The sequence below is a fragment of the Phyllobates terribilis genome, unplaced genomic scaffold (assembly GCF_046119375.1).
Source record: "Phyllobates terribilis strain yellow unplaced genomic scaffold, ASM4611937v1 Scaffold_3__8_contigs__length_932513732, whole genome shotgun sequence".
Taxonomy (NCBI): Eukaryota; Metazoa; Chordata; class Amphibia; order Anura; family Dendrobatidae; genus Phyllobates; species Phyllobates terribilis.
Window position 1 is genome coordinate 420,916,022 of NW_027362763.1, and position 19,363 is coordinate 420,935,384.

A 19,363-nucleotide genomic window follows, 5' to 3' on the forward strand; every position below is an offset into this window, starting at 1 on the left:
AAATGTGGTTTAGGCACACACTGGAGCTCAGAAGGGTGGGAGGGTATTAGAATTTCGGAGCACAGAATTTGCTAAATTTCTTTTGGGGGCGAGGAGCCATTTCACTTTTCCAAAGCCTTTGTGCTACCAGTAATGTGGAAGCCCCCTATATTTACATTGACAGATGATGGACCTGAGTGGGTTTTTTTTGTGGATTGAGTTGAAGTTTTTATTGGGAACATTTTACATAACATTTGTGATCGCATTTATCCGACACTCTACCCTGAGCAATTGCTTTGGGGTTTCCATCTAAATCTCTGATTGACGGGATTCAGGTGAAATCCCCCAGGGTATCCATTCACTATCATGAGATGAGGCAGCAGAGTTACTGTGGACTCTGTCTGGCCTCTGTTCAGCGTTGTCCTTTTCAGAGGTGCACAAAACTGCGTCCAATCGCGCTTTTATGCATGCATAAAGACGGACACTGCCGGATCACAGGTCAGACAGCGTCCACAGTGCCTCCATCTGCCTCCCTGCTTCCTCCGGGACAGTCATATGACAGCTTGTTTTTTGCGGGATTAATTGACGTTTTTATTTGTACCATTTTCGGGCACATGACATTTTTTGGATCGCTTTCTATTCCAATTTTTGGGGAGAGAGAATAAACAAAAACCGGCAATTTAGGAATTGTTTTTTATTTATTTTTATTTTTTTAATGCCGTGCCGCGTGTGGTAAAATTGATAAGACAAAGTTATTCTTCGGGTCAGTACGATTACAGCAATACTACATTTATAGTATAGTGGTCTCAGCAGCTTTCCGTAGCTTTGTGACCCGGGGGTCGTCATGACGACCCCCTGGTCACCATGGCAAAAATCGGACTCCGCGATTGGGGGCGTTGATCTTAAGGCAGAGGGAGCTCCCGTTCCTCTGCCTGCCCCTGAACGCTGCGATCGCAGCATTCAGGGGGTTAACCCAGGGGCAGCACGAACACCGCTCCAGGCTGTTTAGTGTCAGAGTTCAGCCACCAGCAGTGCTAACTTCCGGCACTGATCGGGCAGGAGGTGCTGATATTACAGCATCTCCTGCGCGATCATGCTGAGATCGGTCAGTCAGATTGACTGACTGATCACAGCAATCTGGGTGCGGGGATATACTACATGTAGGTATCTTCTTATTCGATGATCAATAAGACACCTTTTATTCTCATTTATTGTTATATGGGAATATTGTCAGGTCCACTGAGTCTCCAAACCATGCTCAATAGCACTTGGATTATAAATCTAGCTTTTCATTAGGCTGACTACTCCAGGACATGTCTTCACCGAGACCAGCCCAACTGTTATTACAAGCTGCAATCACGCTTCCCCCTTCCCTGTAAGACACATGTTTATAGGCTCAGACTTAATATCTTATTCATGGTTTTTGACTCACCTTTAGCAAGCATTCCATGGTTTTGTTCTTCATGATGCACCTTAAAATAAAGAAAGATTTTCATTATCAATATGAGATTCAGAAAGAATAATTTTAGGTCTTCAACTTCTATAGTGAAGTATAGTAAATGCAGAGTTCACAGTAATGTGTATGGAGAATCTAATAATGGAAATTCACATTTCTTTTATACCTTAAAGAGAACTTGCCACAAGACCAAAGTGGGCAATATTTATTCTAATTGTATTTCCCTCTGCTCCCTTGAATATTCAGTTTTTTGCTCACTTCTGCTGTACTGTGTTACTCTGATATCACTGCAGAGCTGTGTGTGATTATGAGAGCAAAGTGTAACTTATTACTTGGTTCACATGTGTAATGCTCCATTTTATGTAAAATAATCTCTGGAGGCAGATTCTTATGCAGATCAGTGTCCGGCCCATAGATGTTAACAGCTCATTTACATATTGAGAAAAAGGCGGATTTCTCTGGAATAAGACATCAGATCACAGATAAGGTATCATTTTATTCAGCTTCCTACGACCTTCATGCCCATATAGACGGCTTAGGAGGCTTAATCCTACTGACAGATTCCCTTTAAAGGAGCTTTTATATTTCTTAGTCTAACCAAAACAGTTTTATGCTTTTTTCAGGACCTATAGGGATTCCTTAGAGTACATTAGAAGGTATGCTGTGCAAAGGATCGCTGGACCTGGGAAGGGTGAGTAAAAAAGTGTATTTGTTGTTTAAAACAAACAGTAACCATTGAAAAGAGTTTTCTAAAAATAAAAAAATCCCGGAAAATGTTGTAAAATATATTTTACATTTTGCGCCTTTAATTTCCTCAATGGACAACAAAATTGACAAGTGGAAGCAGCACATTGGTTTTAAGTCACAGGTATGTGGGCTGGATTGTAATCACCATATTTACACATCATGACGTATATCTGGAGATCCATACAACTGAAAAAAGTGATAATCTTACCTGACTTTGAGACTCCAAAGGATTATCATTTTCTTCTTCTGATTTTCTGACCACATGAGTGTTAGCTTCAAGTTCATCTTCAAAGTCTTCGCTATAATTTACTGGTAATTTGAAAAAATTTGAAAAAATAGATTTATTATGTACTGTACTGTTGAGTTGTTTGCACATTTTTATGCAAGTGTTTTACAAAAATGATCTACACAGCTACATATGCTGAGTGCGCATGTGTATGGTGTTTAGGCATGTCCACGGAGTAGGGCCACCTTCAGTGTACAAGGGCTGGTGCAAAAGAGTAACATTACTACTGAAGTTACCTGACACATCTTTACTTTCATCTTTATGCTCATCCTCATCTGCTGGAGCACCATCATTATCACTAAAATTAAAAGAAAATATAATACACAATATAAAACACTATTTTATAGTAATTTACACACATCGGGGGAGGGCTAGCCTACAAACAATTGCCACATGACATGCTTAGAGCATTAACTTCTTTGGTTCTTTTACCGGGTCATCTAAGAGTAGTGAACAACTAAAGAGATACAAAAGTAAAAAGAAATCTAAAAACACATATGAAATCGATAAACTCTTACCAAAGAGTAATAATGCACTGCTAACAAAACAAATCATAAAATAAGAATGTGTAGTGACGGACTTCAGTCCTGTCAGTTTCCGGTTGATGACCATGTACAAACATGTGTGGATGGAAGTTTTCGTAGTTGTGCCATACATACAGTACAGACCAAAAGTTTGGACACACCTTCTCATTTAAAGATTTTTCTATATTTTCATGACTTTGAAAATTGTACATTCACACTGAAGGCATCAAAACTATGAATTAACACATGTGGAATTATATACTTAACAAAAAAGTGTGAAACAACTGAAAATATGTCTTATATTCTAGGTTCTTCAAAGTAGCCAGCTTTTGCTTTGATGACTGCTTTGCACACTCTTGGCATTCTCTTGATGAGCTTCAAGAGGTAGTCACCGGATATGGTTTTCACTTCACAGGTGTGCCCTGTCAGGTTTAATAAGTGGGATTTCTTGCCTTATAAATGGGGTTGGGACCATCAGTTGTGTTGTGCAGAAGTCTGGTGGATACACAGCTGATAGTCCTACTGAATAGACTGTTAGCTGCTTTTTTCTTGCCATAAAACAAATTCTAAGTAAAGAAAAACGAGTGGCCATCATTACTTTAAGAAATGAAAGTCAGTCAGTGCGAAAAATTGGGAAAACTTTGAAAGTGTCCCCAAATGCAGTTGCAAAAACCATCAAGCGCTACAAAGAAACTGGCTCACATGAGGACCGCCCCAGGAAAGGAAGACCATGAGTCACCTCTGCTTCTGAGAATAAGTTTATCCGAGTCATCAGCCTCAGAAATCGCAGGTCTTCAGCAGCTCAGATTAGAGACCAGGTCAATGCCACACAGAGTTCTAGCAGCAGACACATCTCTACAACAACTGTTAAGAGGAGACTTTGTGCAGCAGGCCTTCATGGTAAAATAGCTGCTAGGAAACCACTGCTAAGGACAGGCAACAAGCAGAAGAGACTTGTTTAGGCTAAAGAACACAAGGAATGGACATTAGACCAGTGGAAATCTGTGCTTTGGTCTGATGAGTCCAAATTTGAGATTCTTGGTTCCAACCACCGTGTCTTTGTGCGACGCAGAAAAGGTGAACGGATGGACTCTACATGCCTGGTTCCTACTGTGAAGCATGGAGGAGGAGGTGTGATGGTGTGGGGGTGCTTTGCTGGTGACACTTTTGGGGATTTATTCAAAATTGAAGGCATACTGAACCAGCATGGCTACCACAGCATCTTGCAGCGCCATGCTATTCCATCCGGTTTGCATCTAGTTGGACCATCATTTATTTTTCAACAGGACAATGACCCCAAACACACCTCCAGGCTGTGTAAGGGCTATTTGACAAAGAGAGAGAGTGATGCGGTGCTACGCCAGATAACCTGACCACCACAGTCACCAGACCTGAACCCAATCGAGATGGTTTGGGGTGAGCTGGACCGCAGAGTGAAGGCAAAAGGGCCAACAAGTGCTAAGCATCTCTGGGAACTCCTTCAAGATTGTTGGAAGACCATTTCCGGTGACTACCTCTTGAAGCTCATCAAGAGAATGCCAAGAGTGTGCAAAGCAGGCATCAAAGCAAAAGGTGGCTACTTTGAAGAACTTAGAATTTAAGACATATTTTCAGTTGTTTCACACTTTTTTGTTAAGTATATAATTCCACATGTGTTAATTCATAGTTTTGATGCCTTCAGTGTGAATGTACAATTTTCATAGTCATGAAAATACAGAAAAATCTTTAAATGGGAAGGTGTGTCCAAACTTTTGGTCTGTACTGTATGTGATCTGTAGTAGTTGTACATCACATGCTGCATTCAGAGAGGGGACTATCCAGATCAGGGATTCCCAAACTCCAATCATCACGGCCGCCAACATGTCATATTTTCAGGATTTCCTTAGAATTGTACAGGTGGTGGGAGTATCGAGAAGGCATCACGAGTTCTTTCACCTGTACAAAGCTATGGAAATCCTGGAAACATGACCTGTTGGAGGCCGTGAGGACTGGAGTTTGGGAAACACTGATCTAGATGAAACCTTTTATATGTTGGCGTTGCACAATAGGAGACTAAAAATAAAGACCTCACCGCATGTAGGCTGTACGTTGTGTGGAATCAGTAGAGTCCAGTTCCTTAATTAACTTAGAATAGTTAATGGTAGATGAAGCCCCTTTTTCAAGTCTAGCAAAAAATCTTTCCTTTTCTTCTTGTTCTTCCAAAGTATCAAGTCCAATCCCATGAAATATCTGATTTGGTGCAGAAGCCACAACGGATTCTAAAATACATAATTCAAGTTATTTTTCTGTTTTATGTTATTCTGTTCTCTCATTTTTAAACAAAGACATAGGGAAAGGTTTCTGTGAAAGTGCCTATTTTTGTGGAGGCAAATCCCATTTGCTTTATTTAGGCATTCATCCCTACAGGCAGAATAGAGTAGTTTGCTACTCTACCAGTTTCTACCCAGTAAAAAAACAAAACCGTAGCAATCAGAGCATAAAAAACATTTCACTATACGAGTTGTTGGAAAGGTGGCTGACACAGTGTCCTCACCATGTACACCACAACCATAAAACAATATTTTTTTTCCCCACAGAACAAAAGTGTACAAGTTTAGTGTCTAAACCTGCATGAACAGGTAAAGTAGGCTTTCAAAAGTCAGACAACGGGCTAAAACCATTGATACAAATCCTGATACTATGTTACAAAGAACCTGGTTCCTTTTCTTGACTACTGTGTTTCACATACATGTTCTTTCTAGCATTTTTATGTATCGAGCATATACCTATTATAGTCTATGGGATTGTTCACATGTCTGTGCTTTTTTGCAGACCATGTGTCTGTGCAGAATTCATGGAGACATGTCCCTTTCTTAGTCATAACAGATGAAAAGCAGGGCTGTGGAGTCGGAGTCGACTCCTAAAATATATAATAAATTGGGTACAGTAGTACAATGCAGGATGTGCTGTAATTGTTTTCATAAGAATTTGGGAAAGTTATGAAGTGTCCTATAAATGTCTGTTCCTGATCTAAGGATCTGGGCTTTTAGTTGAGATGAATCTGTGCTACACTTTATGTACATGCTCAGTAGTGAGGCAGTGAGATGAATCTGTGCTGCACTTTATGTACACGCTCAGTAGTGAGGCCGTGAGATGAATCTGTGCTGTACTTTATGTACACGCTCAGTAGTGAGGCAGTGAGATGAATCTGTGCTGCACTTTATGTACACGCTCAGTAGTGAGATGAATCTGTGCTGCACTTTATGTACACGCTCAGTAGTGAGATGAATCTGTGCTGCACTTTATGTACACGCTCAGTAGTGAGGCAGTGAGATGAATCTGTGCTGCACTTTATGTACATGCTCAGTAGTGAGGCAGTGAGATGAATCTGTGCTGCACTTTATGTACACGCTCAGTAGTGAGGCAGTGAGATGAATCTGTGCTGCACTTTATGTACATGCTCAGTAGTGAGGCAGTGAGATGAATCTGTGCTGCACTTTATGTACACGCTCAGTAGTGAGATGAATCTGTGCTGCACTTTATGTACACGCTCAGTAGTGAGGCAGTGAGATGAATCTGTGCTGCACTTTATATACACGCTCAGTAGTGAGATGAATCTGTGCTGCACTTTATGTACACGCTCAGTAGTGAGATGAATCTGTGCTGCACTTTATGTACATGCTCAGTAGTGAGGCAGTGAGATGAATCTGTGCTGCACTTTATGTACACGCTCAGTAGTGAGGCCGTGAGATGAATCTGTGCTGCACTTTATGTACACGCTCAGTAGTGAGGCAGTGAGATGAATCTGTGCTGCACTTTATATACACGCTCAGTAGTGAGATGAATCTGTGCTGCACTTTATGTACACGCTCAGTAGTGAGATGAATCTGTGCTGCACTTTATGTACATGCTCAGTAGTGAGGCAGTGAGATGAATCTGTGCTGCACTTTATGTACACGCTCAGTAGTGAGGCCGTGAGATGAATCTGTGCTGCACTTTATGTACACGCTCAGTAGTGAGGCAGTGAGATGAATCTGTGCTGCACTTTATATACACGCTCAGTAGTGAGATGAATCTGTGCTGCACTTTATGTACACGCTCAGTAGTGAGATGAATCTGTGCTGCACTTTATGTACATGCTCAGTAGTGAGGCAGTGAGATGAATCTGTGCTGCACTTTATGTACACGCTCAGTAGTGAGATGAATCTGTGCTGCACTTTATGTACACGCTCAGTAGTGAGATGAATCTGTGCTGCACTTTATGTACACGCTCAGTAGTGAGGCAGTGAGATGAATCTGTGCTGCACTTTATGTACATGCTCAGTAGTGAGGCAGTGAGATGAATCTGTGCTGCACTTTATGTACACGCTCAGTAGTGAGGCCGTGAGATGAATCTGTGCTGCACTTTATGTACATGCTCAGTAGTGAGGCAGTGAGATGAATCTGTGCTGCACTTTATGTACACGCTCAGTAGTGAGGCAGTGAGATGAATCTGTGCTGCACTTTATGTACACGCTCAGTAGTGAGGCAGTGAGATGAATCTGTGCTGCACTTTATGTACATGCTCAGTAGTGAGGCCGTGAGATGAATCTGTGCTGCACTTTATGTACACGCTCAGTAGTGAGATGAATCTGTGCTGCACTTTATGTACACGCTCAGTAATGAGGCAGTGAGATGAATCTGTGCTGCACTTTATGTACACGCTCAGTAGTGAGGCAGTGAGATGAATCTGTGCTGCACTTTATATACACGCTCAGTAGTGAGATGAATCTGTGCTGCACTTTATGTACACGCTCAGTAGTGAGATGAATCTGTGCTGCACTTTATGTACACGCTCAGTAGAGAGGCCGTGAGATGAATCTGTGCTGCACTTTATGTACACGCTCAGTAGTGAGGCAGTGAGATGAATCTGTGCTGCACTTTATGTACATGCTCAGTAGTGAGGCAGTGAGATGAATCTATGCTGCACTTTATGTACACGCTCAGTAGTGAGGTCGTGAGATGAATCTGTGCTGCACTTTATGTACACGCTCAGTAGTGAGATGAATCTGTGCTGCACTTTATGTACACGCTCAGTAGTGAGATGAATCTGTGCTGCACTTTATGTACACGCTCAGTAGTGAGATGAATCTGTGCTGCACTTTATGTACAAGCTCAGTAGTGAGACAGTGAGATGAATCTGTGCTGCACTTTATGTACACGCTCAGTAGTGAGATGAATCTGTGCTGCACTTTATGTACACGCTCAGTAGTGAGGCAGTGAGATGAATCTGTGCTACACTTTATGTACACGCTCAGTAGTGAGATGAATCTGTGCTGCACTTTATGTACACGCTCAGTAGTGAGATGAATCTGTGCTGTACTTTATGTACATGCTCAGTAGGGAGGCAGTGAGATGAATCTATGCTGCACTTTATGTACACGCTCAGTAGTGAGGTCGTGAGATGAATCTGTGCTGCACTTTATGTACACGCTCAGTAGTGAGATGAATCTGTGCTGCACTTTATGTACACGCTCAGTAGTGAGATGAATCTGTGCTGCACTTTATGTACACGCTCAGTAGTGAGATGAATCTGTGCTGCACTTTATGTACACGCTCAGTAGTGAGATGAATCTGTGCTGCACTTTATGTACAAGCTCAGTAGTGAGACAGTGAGATGAATCTGTGCTGCACTTTATGTACACGCTCAGTAGTGAGATGAATCTGTGCTGCACTTTATGTACACGCTCAGTAGTGAGGCAGTGAGATGAATCTGTGCTACACTTTATGTACACGCTCAGTAGTGAGATGAATCTGTGCTGCACTTTATGTACACGCTCAGTAGTGAGATGAATCTGTGCTGTACTTTATGTACACGCTCAGTAGGGAGGCAGTGAGATGAATCTGTGCTGCACTTTATGTACACGCTGAGTAGTGAGGCAGTGAGATGAATCTGTGCTGCACTTTATGTACACGCTCAGTAGTGAGGCAGTGAGATGAATCTGTGCTACACTTTATGTACACGCTCAGTAGTGAGGCAGTGAGATGAATCTGTGCTGCACTTTATGTACACGCTCAGTAGTGAGGCAGTGAGATGAATCTGTGCTGCACTTTATGTACACGCTCAGTAGAGAGGCCGTGAGATGAATCTGTGCTGCACTTTATGTACACGCTCAGTAGTGAGATGAATCTGTGCTGCACTTTATGTACACGCTCAGTAGAGAGGCCGTGAGATGAATCTGTGCTGCACTTTATGTACACGCTCAGTAGTGAGGCAGTGAGATGAATCTGTGCTGCACTTTATGTACATGCTCAGTAGTGAGGCAGTGAGATGAATCTGTGCTGCACTTTATGTACATGCTCAGTAGTGAGGCAGTGAGATGAATCTATGCTGCACTTTATGTACACGCTCAGTAGTGAGATGAATCTGTGCTGCACTTTATGTACACGCTCAGTAGTGAGATGAATCTGTGCTGCACTTTATGTACACGCTCAGTAGTGAGATGAATCTGTGCTGCACTTTATGTACACGCTCAGTAGTGAGATGAATCTGTGCTGCACTTTATGTACAAGCTCAGTAGTGAGACAGTGAGATGAATCTGTGCTGCACTTTATGTACACGCTCAGTAGTGAGATGAATCTGTGCTGCACTTTATGTACACGCTCAGTAGTGAGATGAATATGTGCTACACTTTATGTACACGCTCAGTAGTGAGATGAATCTGTGCTGCACTTTATGTACACGCTCAGTAGTGAGATGAATCTGTGCTGTACTTTATGTACACGCTCAGTAGTGAGATGAATCTGTGCTGCACTTTATGTACACGCTCAGTAGTGAGGCCGTGAGATGAATCTGTGCTGCACTTTATATACACGCTCAGTAGTGAGGCTGTGAGATGAATCTGTGCTGCACTTTATGTACACGCTCAGTAGTGAGGCAGGGCTGTGGAGTCAGGAGTCAGGGAAACTGAGCAGTCGGTGGTTTGGCTTACCGACTCCACAGCCCTGAAAAAGTATCAATACAGGTTAGCAAATAGATGGCTTCACTATTCAGTCTGTGATTAACATTGGAAAGTATAGGAGAAGCTTTGTATTTATTTGTCCAAATGTGAAAAACATTGATGACACACTGATGCTAAAAACCAATATACTGACCAAACGCTGATGACACTAGCACTGTTTGTTTGTTCTTTGCATACAAAGACATCTGAATGAGGCCTAAAATGTTTATATTTTTTTTCATTTTGGCATATCAAGATCTTTATGAAAAAAACAAAAACTAGTTATCTTGTAATTTGCACAGTGGCCACTCGGGCTTTTTTAGACTACTACTTCCTCTCTTTTCAGGAAGATTTTACAGCTGTTTCCTTATCATCAGAGACAGGATTACAATGACAGGCAACACCTCTATACACAGCTGATGTCACAGCTCATTCTGCTCCTTCTCCCTTCACAAGGACTTTTGCACACAAGCATTAGATGCAAATAGGGCCGAGTCTGTATATTATTTCTAATGTACATGTAGGTTTACCTACATTGGCCAATGTGAAAATTCTCAATATTTTTAATCTTTATTTTCAATAAAGATTGTGAAATGGAACAAAAACAAATAAAAAATGCCAAAGTTAAAAAAAATTACATTTAACACAAACTTTATTTAAATAATAGGTCATTTTCTAATGACATTCCTTTTAAACAAGTGCATGCTAGCTAAAAAAATAGGCCTATCGGGTAGCTAAAATAAAATAAATAAATAAATAAAACATACTCAACTACTAAATTCCTGCAGCTTCTCCATATTAATGCCGGTATCTCCATTAAATTTCCTGGCTTCCACTTACAGTGGAGGGGCTTCGTGTGACCACTGCAGCTAGTTATATTATATGCTATAATAAAACTCTAAATTCTCGAGTTCTTATTCTTTTATATGAGGGTAAACATCACTTATCTAGCAGGATTAGATGTATTGACGGGGTCCCAATAGTTATCGCTAATATGAATTTACTATTCTTTGTCTGTTTTACAATTGCTGTATCTTAATAAACCTGACACATCCGCACTGGAACCTCCTGTGTACTCACCATCAATCTCCAAGCTGTCCTTTTCTATTGATGTGATGAGAGGATCAATGGATTTTTGCATCTCCTCAACATGCTCCTCTTCTTCTACCTCCTCAATGGGTTGTGATGTACTTTGAGACTTTAAAAAGCTGCGGCTGGTCCTCACAAGTTCTAAAGAAAGGCAAAGAATGTACAGTTTATATGTATGCATATAACTTAAACGCTCTGGTTACTACACTAAGACTGTGCTTCGGTGGCAATGAAAAGCCGCTGCATCTCACCGTATGGGCCACAAGGGCTGCATACCACCTCAATTCACGTATTAGGAAGGACACAAGTTTTTTGCTGGACTACAATTATTATTGTATGCTGGAGGAACATATCAATGTGGGTCTTCATTTAAAAGAGGACATTGTGAATCTTCTTAGAAGTTATACAGGAAATCCCGGAAGAGTACAGAGCATGGATCTAAACCATCCAAGGGAAGAAGCTCACAGCGTTTGTGGTTACTGCCATTGGGACAGATTGCAGATAAATCTATATTCTCGTGGTATATGTAGGTTTTTCTAGCTGTGACACTGCACAGTCTGCTGCACTGTCCTATATAGTTAAAGGGGTTGTCCAGTACTTAGCCACGATAAAATAATAAAGCTTATACTCACTTCTGTTGCAGCTGTGTCAGCACTCGCGGTCCCGGGGCTGCCGTGCTGTTGTTGTGACCCTGGAGCCCAATCAGCGCTGGCGTCACTGTCACCGCCTTCAGGCAAATCGTACATGAAGAGGACGTCCGGGCTGCAGCTGATCTCTGACTTCTTCATGCTCAATTCGACAGGAGGCGGGGACAGTGACGCCAGTGCTGATTGGACACCGGGGTCATGTGTTACAAAAACAGCACGGGAGCCCCGGGACCACGAGTACTCGATACTGCATAAATCCAGATGTTTTTAAAATTTATTATCCATTTTTCCATCAATTGAATATCATTAACCCATTCCCGCCATGGCCAATTAACGTTTTTGCATTTTGGTTTTAGTAACATTTCTTATTTTTCCATCCTCATAGCCACATGAGGGCTTGTTTTTCGCGGGACGAATTGTACTTTTGAATGACACCATTCTATTTAGTGTACTGGAAAACGGGAAAAGAATTCCAAGTGCGGTGAAATTGAAAAACAACGCAATTCTGACATTGTTTTTTGGGGAATTGTTGAGGTAAAATGACCTGGCAATAGAATTATCCTCATCAGTGGGATTACAGCGACACCAGACTTGTCCAGTTTCTTTTTATTTTTTTAGTGATGAAAAGAAAAATGTAATTATAATCGCCTTTACGAGATCCGTAACGTTTTTATTTATTGGTCGCCAGAGCTGTGTGAGAGCTTATATTTTGTGGTGTGAGACGATATTTTTATTGATACCCTTTTGGGATAGATTTGACATTTTTTTTCACTTCTTACAGCATTATTTGCAATATTGCAGTGACCAAAAAAGCTCGCAATTTTGGCGCTTTGATTTTTTTTCCTGTTTACAGTATTTACTGATCGGGTTAATTATTTTTTTATTTCAATAGATGAGACTTTTCTGAACATGGCAATACCACATGTATATTTTTTTTATTTTAAATTTTAAATGGGGGGAATGTGGGGTGATTCGCACTTTTTTATGTTTTATTTCATTTTTTTTAAACTGCTAATTTCTTTACTGTATTAGTCCCCTAAGGGGACTTGAACCGGTGATCATTTGCTCACTTGTACTATACACAGCAATATCACAGTGTTACTGTATAAAGAAAAATCACTCTCTCCATTGAAGCCCAGCCACAGTCTGGGTTTCAAAGAAGCTCCGTGATGACAGGCATTGAGGTCTTCAAAAGACCCCTGGCTGTCATAGCAACCTATCGGTGTCCAGCAATCGCATCGCAGAGGGTGGGAGGGAGGTGCCGATGGGCGCATAGAATGATGTGCACCCATGCCGGCACACTTGATGCCACTGACAGAGCTTAACCTCAGCATTTAACAGGTTAGCAGTTGCGGTCAGAGTGCCGCTCCACCCACAGCTCTTAGAAGCAGATCAAGGCTGTGTGTTACAGCTATTATCTGCCATGTAAGGGGCAATTTCACCCCGCCCTGAGATGAACCCACTCCATACACCCGCTTCCGACTTGTGCCATATATGTATGGCGGATATCGGTAAGGAGTTAAAGGGAATCCGTCACCAGGTTTTTGCTATGTAATCTGAGAGCAGAATGATGTAGGGGCAGAAACCCTGATGCCAGTGCTGGGCTGCATGCTGGTAGATATGCAGCAGATAAAACAGATATCATATAAAAACTGTAGCAACCAGTAAAGCAAGTAATAATACATTGCAGGAATCATGGTCTCAGCCCCTACATCATGCTGCTCTCAGACAAAGTAGCAAAAACCCAGAGAACAATTCGGCAAAATGGAGTTACAGCTCACTGTCTTTCAACCTTAAAAAACTAAATTGTTCACTGCAGTCAAAAATGCTCAGACGGCAGAACATGTACAAAAATGCTCCTTTAGGGTAGATGGAAACACTTGATCAAGACATTTTATCGAGACCTCATGACCAAACAGCGTACATAAACTGATATTTTACCATCGGGACTTTCTGGACTGTCAGAAGAAAGAGATTCATCTTGTTCATCAAAACAACATGTCTGCTTTGATTTGTAATATTGATCCAATTTGATGCATTTATCCAGTGTCCTGTTAAGAGATAATCTACAGGGATTCTGATCTATTGTATGGTTAAGAAAGGGGCGTTTGGAGACATTAGGAAAAAGAAAGGTGGGAGAAAATAGAATAAAAGGAATGATCGAGTTATTAAATGGAAAAAAAATAAAGCCTACAACTCACATTTAATAGATACCTGTTTTCTAACAAAGGTGATTTTGATGATACTCTGGTCTCAAACTGACTGAAAAGTCTAATAATCATTGGCATAAACCTGAGCGGTGTTTAACTACTTGCAGACGGCCCATTCTAAAATATCGCTGCATAGAATAGCAGCTACACTGGCATGTGAAAGTTTGGGCACCCCTCAAAATTACTGTTATTATGAACAGTTAGGCAAGTTCAAGATCTATAAAAGGCCTAACGTTAAAGATGACACATTTCCTTTGTATTTTAGACAAAAAAAATTATTATATGTATATACCGTATATTTATTTTTATTTTTGCATCTTTTACATTTTAAAAATTACAAAAAAGGAAAATGAGCCGATGCAAAACTTTAGGCACCCTCGGAGAATTGTGTGCTCAGATAACTTTTCCCAAGGTTTCAGACCTTAATTAGCCTGTTAGGGTTATGGCTTGTTCATTATCATAAAGGAAAAGCCAAGTGATACAAATTTCCCAGCTTTATAAAAACCCAGCTTCCTCTAACCTAGTGCCAAAAAACAGCCGCCAGGGGTCAAATAGAAAAACTGTACAACACAAATACAATATGCCACTGTACTAGCATCACAAAGGCAATACCGGTATGGAGGCTTGAGACAGGTTTCTTATTATCATCCAATGCAGAATTATGGCTGTCTGCTATCCCCTGGCTCTTTTGCTTCCTCTGTTTTAAATATGATCTTGATTGGTATACTTAAAGAAAAAAAGAAAGACACAACAGAAAAAGAAACAAGGAAAGAGAACAAGCAGAACAGGCAGGTAAATACAAAGATACACAGAAAGATGAACAGAAGATAAAGAAAAATAGAATGAGTTCAGCTCCCAGCCACAAAAGGGAGAAATGCTATTAGAAATGATTGTACTAAGCCATACCTGACTGCTGATGGGGAATGAGGTGTCAGGAGACTTTTATATAGACTTTTATATATATATATATACTTTCATGTGTAAGCTAGTTCTAGGGCTCCTTCACTCACCTTTATTTAATAAGATTTTTCCTAACGTATTTGCAGTTCTATACAGGAGCATTTGTAGAACACCAGAAAAGCTTCATACCTAGAGCATACCTTTTGGAAAAATTGACTAAGCCCTACCAAAAAAAAAAAAATTCACTATAAATATGCCAAAAATGAATGCTGTGTATGGAAAATGCATAGATTCACCCACAATCCTTTTATAAAGAATACAATTTTTGCATGTAATCATAAATGAGTAAGGTTAAACAAAAATTATTCTATTACTTTAAAGACAAAACACACAGACCTTCTGGTGGCCCTGCTAAATGAGACCACAATAAAATGCAAAGCCCATGGTTATATAAGGGTATGTGCCCACGATTAGGAAATGCTGCGGGTTTATACAGATGTTACAGCATAGTGGATGGGATTTCTAGAAATCTCATGTCCACAATGCATCTGTGGCTGCAGATCACCTGCGGAAACTGACATGCGGCGCGGCTTTCAGGATCGCAGCATGTTAATTTCTCTTGCAGGTCCGCATGTGGACTTTCCTCATAGACTTGCATCAATGAGGAAAGTCCGCATGTGAAAAAAAATATTGTGGCCGCTCATTTGCATAATGAGGGTGGAAGCCATGCGGCTGTTCTGCAGCCGCAGCGGCTCCTCATCGTGGGCACATACCCTTATAGTTCGGCCCAACCTCCATGCAGTACAGTTTCTGATCACCTCACTGACAGCAGTCTATGGATACATAATATACCTCAATTCAACTTTCATTGTATATATAGCCATATGGAATCTAATAGGAAAAAAACACACAATGCCATGCTCCACTAGACAGCATATTGCAGAAATAGAATTTGTGACCGCGTCACAGGAAATCGGAGAAAAGTCAGTGTGTGCTAGCACCAGGAACCGCACCATATGGTAATAAGGGATGCTGTCAGAAACTGACAGTGGCATTAAATAGTTAACAGCAGCATGCGGGGCTCAGTTCCAGTGCGATGTTATGCCACGTTCACACGTGCAGTATTTGGTCAGTATTTACATCAGTATTTATAAGCCAAAACCAGGAGAGGAACAATCAGAGGAAAAGTATAATAGAAACACGTCACCACTTCTGGATGTATCACCCACTCCTGGGTTTCGCTTACAAATACTGAACGTGTGAACGTGGACTTAGAGACAGATGCCGGCTGTGTAATGCAGGTTTCTGAGCCTGTTCCATATATTCTTCAAGGAGCTGGTGAGGATGTATCAGTCATGAGGCATTAAAAGGAACCTAGCTAATGGAAAAAGTGGGCAAAACGAATAATAATAATAAAAGGGGTGCTACATCAACCCTGCAAGGGCTAGTAAGATAAGGAAGAAAATAGTAACAAGATCGACAGGCAATCCCTGCGTGTGTCACAGCTGTCTAACAGCCGAGACACTTGCAGCAGCGGTGACAGTAACAGAAATGCCGAGCACGCCGCAAGTGCTCGCCGAAAGGGTTAACGATACATACTCGCGCATCACACCCAACATGAGAATTAATGAGTTCTATTATAACGATAGTTCTATAAAACAATTATCAACAAACCGTTAACATAGACAAAAAGAATGTTAAAAACATATAGGGGTTTGAAGGGCTTGGATATAGTAGTCCAATGTATGCCTCTTCAACAGGCAAGCTCTAAATAGGTAAAATGACCCTGGTTTAGAATATGTGATTACCACATGAGTAAAGAAAGCAAGGATATGAATAATCAATTTATATGAGTAAATAGATGCGGGAACACACAATAAATGATCCCCCTCAAAATGGACAAGCTTGTTCTCCATACCTCCATCATCAGAGTCATCTTCAGTCACCCACCATGGAGAAGCATCTTTCTTGTTTGTTTTTTTAACTTTCGGCTTTCCAAGATTTTCAAGAACAATTGATTTTTTGTTATTATCAAAGGAGTCATCTGAAAGAGACTAAAAACGTGCAAATTATGAAACGGTAAACAGAAAAAAATCAAAACATGCATTATAAGTATATATAGTATGCAAGAGGATAAGTGACAAAGGACATGACATGTATACAGATATTAAAACAATCCATCATATCCAGGGGAGTAAGAATCGCAGTCAGAGGACGCACATTCAGCTTAAGTGTCTTGTGGTGCACAGACCTGCCAGTTCCCTGCACCGGGTAATCAGAGGCTGGAAGCAGACATCGGTGTGCCTGCCACTGGTGGCTCATGGCAGTGACGACATGCCCTGCCCATGTCGGCACACCAACGTCAGCAGTCGGCCTCTGCATCGGCTAGAAAAGAAGACTCCACACGTCGTGGCAGCGGGGGAGGGTAAGAATAATCATTTGTTTCTTTAAAAAAAAAATGCGCTGGAGAATAAAGAGGGACATTATACCAGGAAGGGGCCCTGATGGGGGACATTGGTATAGGCTGGGGCTCAGGATTAAAGAGGGGATGGAGGATTATTACAGGAAGGGACTAGCAGGGGACATTATACAAGGAAGGCACCAGGATGGAGGACATCATACCAAAAAAGGGCCCAGGATAGGGGACATTATACTAGGTAGGGGAACAGGAAGGGGACATTATAAGAGTAAGGGAGCCAGCATGGGGGACATTATTCCAGTAAGGAGACAGAACAGGGTACATTGCTACATAGGGGTGAATGCTTATGGGCAGCACAGTAGCTCAGTAGCTCAGTGGTTAGCATTACAACCTTGCAGTGCTGGGGTCCTGGGTTCATATCCCACCAAAGACAAGATCTGCAAGGAGTTTGTGTGTGTTTCCTCACTCACTCCAAAGACTGATAGGGAATCTAGATTGTGAGCTCCAATGGGGACAATGCCGATAATGTCTGTAAAGCACTGTGGAATTAATGGCGTTATATAAGTGAGTAAAATAAATAATTAAATAGGTTCTAGAACGCTAAAAGGGCCCATACATCTGATCAATATGCTGGTGGGGGCCCAAGTTCAGATATTGCACCAGCCCCATCAGACTGTAGTTACGCCACTGTACGACTATGTGATATATTATCAGCACACATGTATATTATGCTGATAACATAACGCATACCTATGTATGCAAACTTACAAAGTGCCTGGTACGAAGGTCTGTAGAAATATGCTGTTATATTATTAATAATACATATAAAGTAACATATTTTGGGCCATGGATAAGACTGAATCTGGGGGTTACATGAGGCCTCCAGTAGAGAGCGGTACTGACTACAGCATGGCAGGTTCTGTGCCGCAGCCTTAGGGGGCCCAGATCTGGCACGGCTCCGCACACTCGCTGCTGCACTTCAGCCCCATTCATTTCATTAGGAGCGGAGTCACAGAACCTAAGAATGGCCTCTACATGGTATACGGGGCTGATCTGTGGGGGTCCCTGATGTGGAACCCCCCTTAATATGATACTGAGGACCTGTCCTAAGGATACAGCATGAACTATAAGGCGACGCAATAAGAGTATCAGGCACTGCTGCCACAATCCCAGGTAATAGTGACTGTGGATGGACGGAAGCCTGCAGGTCCACACACTATCAGAGGTTATGCTGTAGCTGACATACGCTGTCACGTTGTGAGATAATGTATGAGGCTTAGAGCAGGGGACCAGGGTCCTAGTGCCCCCGACAGTACAGCTCCTTGTGGATTACCTCCTTTAAGAACTGTTCAAACTGCTCATCCAACTCCTCCTTAGACAGGCGGTGAGCCATGGCTCCTCTATGGAGATATTACACTGCGGTCAGGAACACAGGAAGCCTCACAGATGCCCGCGTCACATTACGTCAGGAACGGAATCCCCGACCTAAACCGAACAACACAACATAACATAACCGGCACGGAGCTGGTAACCGGGACAACGCATCTCTGCCGCTCGCGTTCCCGCCCACTGTAGTTTAGGCACAGCCGATCGCTGGTCTCCGCTCAACCACCAATAGCGACACGGAAGCCACGAGCTTCCTGCGAGCAAGAAGAGCTGAGAGCGGTGATTGGCTGAAAGCCGTAGGGCTTGAGGGTGACGGTGGGGTGAACGTCAAATGGAGCTGCACCTGAGAGGCCTGACGTCACGGGAAGAGGCGGGGCCTTACAACTAATACTGCTGTCTGTCAGCGTAGTAAAACCGCAGCAGTGCACGTGTATCTCTGAGGTGGTCTCAGGAGCTGCTCAGACACTGGTTCTAGGTGGTCACAGGAGCTGCTCAGACACTGGCTCTAGGTGGTCACAGGAGAGGCTAAGACACTGGTTCTAGGTGGTCACAGGAGCTGCTCAGACACTGGTTCTAGGTGGTCACAGGAGAGGCTCAGACACTGGTTCTAGGTGGTCACAGGAGAGGCTCAGACACTGGTTCTAGGTGGTCACAGGAGAGGCTCAGACACTGGTTCTAGGTGGTCACAGGAGAGGCTCAGACACTGGCTCTAGGTCACAGGAGAGGCTCAGACACTGGTTCTAGGTGGTCACAGGAGAGGC

General features: G+C 42.1%; 1 protein-coding gene across 2 annotated transcripts in view; it reads right to left on the reverse strand.

Annotated features, from left to right (window-relative positions):
• The window catches only part of CEP162 (centrosomal protein 162), a 145,822-nt gene extending 126,958 nt beyond the window's left edge, over positions 1-18,864 (reverse strand). Inside the window, exons 1-8 of one of the 2 annotated variants that reach the window (XM_073675653.1) lie at positions 18,550-18,864; positions 16,716-16,851; positions 14,510-14,623; positions 11,032-11,181; positions 5,064-5,250; positions 2,705-2,766; positions 2,391-2,491; positions 1,412-1,451 (exon numbers count right to left, since the gene is read on the reverse strand). In XM_073675653.1, the coding sequence (XP_073531754.1) occupies positions 1,412-1,451; positions 2,391-2,491; positions 2,705-2,766; positions 5,064-5,250; positions 11,032-11,181; positions 14,510-14,623; positions 16,716-16,851; positions 18,550-18,609 (850 nt within the window). In that variant the 5' untranslated portion in view covers positions 18,610-18,864. The remainder of the gene's footprint in view (positions 1-1,411; positions 1,452-2,390; positions 2,492-2,704; positions 2,767-5,063; positions 5,251-11,031; positions 11,182-14,509; positions 14,624-16,715; positions 16,852-18,549) is intronic. The other variant, XM_073675654.1, reaches the window with a different exon arrangement.
• Between the last annotated feature and the right edge of the window lie 499 nt (positions 18,865-19,363).